This window comes from Ursus arctos, unplaced genomic scaffold, assembly GCF_023065955.2.
Source record: "Ursus arctos isolate Adak ecotype North America unplaced genomic scaffold, UrsArc2.0 scaffold_14, whole genome shotgun sequence".
NCBI classification, from domain to species: domain Eukaryota; kingdom Metazoa; phylum Chordata; class Mammalia; order Carnivora; family Ursidae; genus Ursus; species Ursus arctos.
The window spans coordinates 17,991,385-17,994,438 of record NW_026622808.1 but is presented as its reverse complement, the minus strand read 5'-3'; the positions used below and the strand labels follow the sequence as shown (position 1 = coordinate 17,994,438).

General features: G+C 43.2%; 1 protein-coding gene across 1 annotated transcript; it reads right to left on the bottom strand.

The window, feature by feature from the left end:
* Window positions 1-1,266: 1,266 nt before the first annotated feature.
* Window positions 1,267-1,899, bottom strand: MBD3L1 (methyl-CpG binding domain protein 3 like 1). Its single transcript, XM_026480804.1, has one exon. The coding sequence runs from the start codon at window positions 1,897-1,899 to the stop codon at window positions 1,267-1,269; it is 633 nt and encodes a 210-aa protein (XP_026336589.1).
* Window positions 1,900-3,054: the final 1,155 nt, after the last annotated feature.

Here is a 3,054-nt window from a genome sequence, read left to right as displayed (position 1 = left end):
GCTAGGAATGCCTTCTCTGGAGATTATAATAATGAGAACGAGAACTCTCATTGTTGACGCCTTAATATCTACTAAGCAGCATGAGTGGCAAACTTTCCCAGCTGCGCTCTCAATCTCCAGCCCCCACGTGCATCGTCTCAGGTACCTCCCCCTCCTTGAGAGCTGTATTCCCGTTTTATAGCTGATGACATGGAGGCCCAGAAATACTAAATAACCAGGAAGCAAAAAAAAAAATTACTAAGAACCTAAATTAACACCTCACCACACCATCTGTCGAAGAAAAAGAGAAAAAGCTTCCTGAACTACAGACAGACTCAACGTTGACCTGCCAAAGGCCTTCAGTCAAACACCCAGTCAACAATATACGTCAGGAAGCAGAAATGTGAACCCAGAAAAATGCAACCGGAGTCATGAGGGAAAGAAAAAATTCAGTGTATCTAAATCAGAATTAGTTTTAAAACGAGATGTTAAAACACATTCGAAAATTCCAGATGAGTGCCTCATGGAAGAATAGAGGAGAGAAGATTCAAATTTAAAATAACTCCTTTTTAGTGAAGATAGAAATGTTACAAATATTATTTTTTAATAACTCATTCTCAGATACTGATGAATCCATGAGACAAAAGTTAAGTAATGATGAAAAGGATTTGAATGTTACCACAGGCTGCTCAAGTAAGCTGACAATCGAATCCCAGTGAGCCATAGCTCAGTGGTAGATGAGTGATGCTGGAGGCGGTCTGTCTTGACATCGTGATCTCCAAAACGGCACATCAGTGTTCACGAGTCCAATTTCCAACACGTACAGATATTTTAAAAAGTGAGAAGTCTGTTATTCCCTTGTACTGAACTCTGAATTAGCATGCAACAAAGAACAGAAAAATAGAGACCTACCAACAAATATCTTCTTTGAGAACATAAAGAAAATACGATGTTGGAACCTATTGGAATATTAACACAAAAAGAATAGTCCATTTCAGCTAGGCGTGTTTCACCCTGACTGTGAGGCCAGAACACTACATAATCCCGTGATTTTGGTCAGTCTCTGTTGACTTTAAAATACAGATAACATACAAAGGAAGGAAAGATAACAGTACAACATGGAAAGATCTCCTTTCTCTCCTTGCCAGAAACCCAGTCTTGCAGCTCAGAAAGATCACTGTCTCTGTTGTCTATGTCACACAGAATAATTTAATACAAGAAAGTACTGGTACATATTAAAGTTTTGAGGGCTCAGAGCGCAAAGACATAGTGGACACTGCAGAGAGACTAATAAAGTGCCGTGCCCCATGTCATCTGCGCTGGCTTCTCTTTTTTTTGGTGGTGTTTTTCGGGATGTCCTTCTTGGCCCCTCCTTGTCTCTGCCTCTCTAGCGAGTCTGTCTGCAGCCAGTGCCGTGGCCAACCTTTCTCTTGCTATCTTCACTTTCCTTTCCTGCTTCCTGATATCTTCCTCAGTCACCAGAAATTGTTTGCACAGGAGCTGTGGGATACCCAGACCAGCTCCTGGAATCTCCTTTGCCAAATCCGAAGACCCGGCAGGGGTGGGCGTGGGGCTGGAGTTCAGACCACCTGCAAGAACACCTGGCAGATATTCACCTGTGCGCCTAGGCGCAAGTTTTTGCAAGGCTTTGGCAAGATCCAGAGTGCTTAATGGTTCCCCTGTGCTGCTGCGGGCCTGGAGACCTTGCAGCCTCTTCTGCCAGCACACCTGTTGGGGTTTGTCCAGGGTTTCCTCCCAGTGATGGCATCTGACCTCGTTGCCAGGGTGGGATGTGATTCTGGTAACTGGCCTCTTGAATATGTAACTGGACATCCTCAAAGGGATTGAGACACTTAAACGAGACTTTGGTTTGGATTGGTTTCCACAATCATGTTGCTTCTTCTGTGGAGTCCTGACCATCATACTTCTTTTCCTTTTACCCGATAAAAATAAATCATGAGATTGGATTAAAATGACAAGTGAAGGCTGCCTTAGCACCATTGTATCCGTTATCTTCCCTTCTACCTCTGAGGATAGATCTGACCTGGGTCCTGGGATGTCATCAAATAGACGGGTCAAAACTAGAAAGTTCAAGGTCAAAATTCAGGACCTACTCCAGATCATTTCTCCTTCACCATCTTGTAAGACCCTCTCTTTTATGATTTATTCGCACTTGTCCTTGTCACTCTCAACCATACAAATCCTGGCCTTCCTCCCCACCCCCAGACACACGGTGCCCAGTCTTTTTCTTAAATCTCCAGCCCCACCATCCTTCTGCGTTAGGTGACTATTCATTTGGTCAACCTGTTGACCACTTGGTTTTCATAGCTCCTTCAGAGCTTAAACCAATAGTGAAATTATCATCTACCCCACTCTTAACAACTCACTCCAATATCCCAGACGTTTACGTCAACTCACATGGTCATGGTCAAAACAAATAATTCAGAAAACATGTTCACCCACCACAATTCCTGATTTTCAGTTTTCACTCAAACACTTACACAATAGTTACCTGTCCCTCAAGATTGGAGGTGATGCCAGATCACCATATCTTCACCTTACTTCCTCTCCTATTCCTAGCAATCCTGGATTCCATGGTCTATGATCTCAATAATTCCCTTGGAATAATTCAGAATTCCTTCACACTTATCGTATCTGCCTTGTAAAATTTCAAATCTGGAAGACCCTGGTTATCCACCATGCCACAGCTTCTGCTAATCTTAGGATAACTGCTGAGAAGAGCACACATACTTTGGTACCACTATAAATCCAAAATCATCTGCATCCACTGCAAAGCATCCATCATGCCTGGAAATTTTACTTTATTTTTACATGTTGGCATATTTATTCCGTGGCTTTACGCAAAGCTTGTTTCAAACATTCCCTCCTTTTCTTTTTACTTCATACACGTCCAAGATCCCTTAACTTGCCTGATATTTCACAGAGAAATGGCCCTTTATACTCCTCCCCGTTCATTGTGAATCACTGAGAAAAGGTCATCTACACCCTGTGCTCCTGGGGCCTCATCTTCAAGCACCTCCTCCGACCACCCCACTCTTGCCCCTGCTCTCCCCA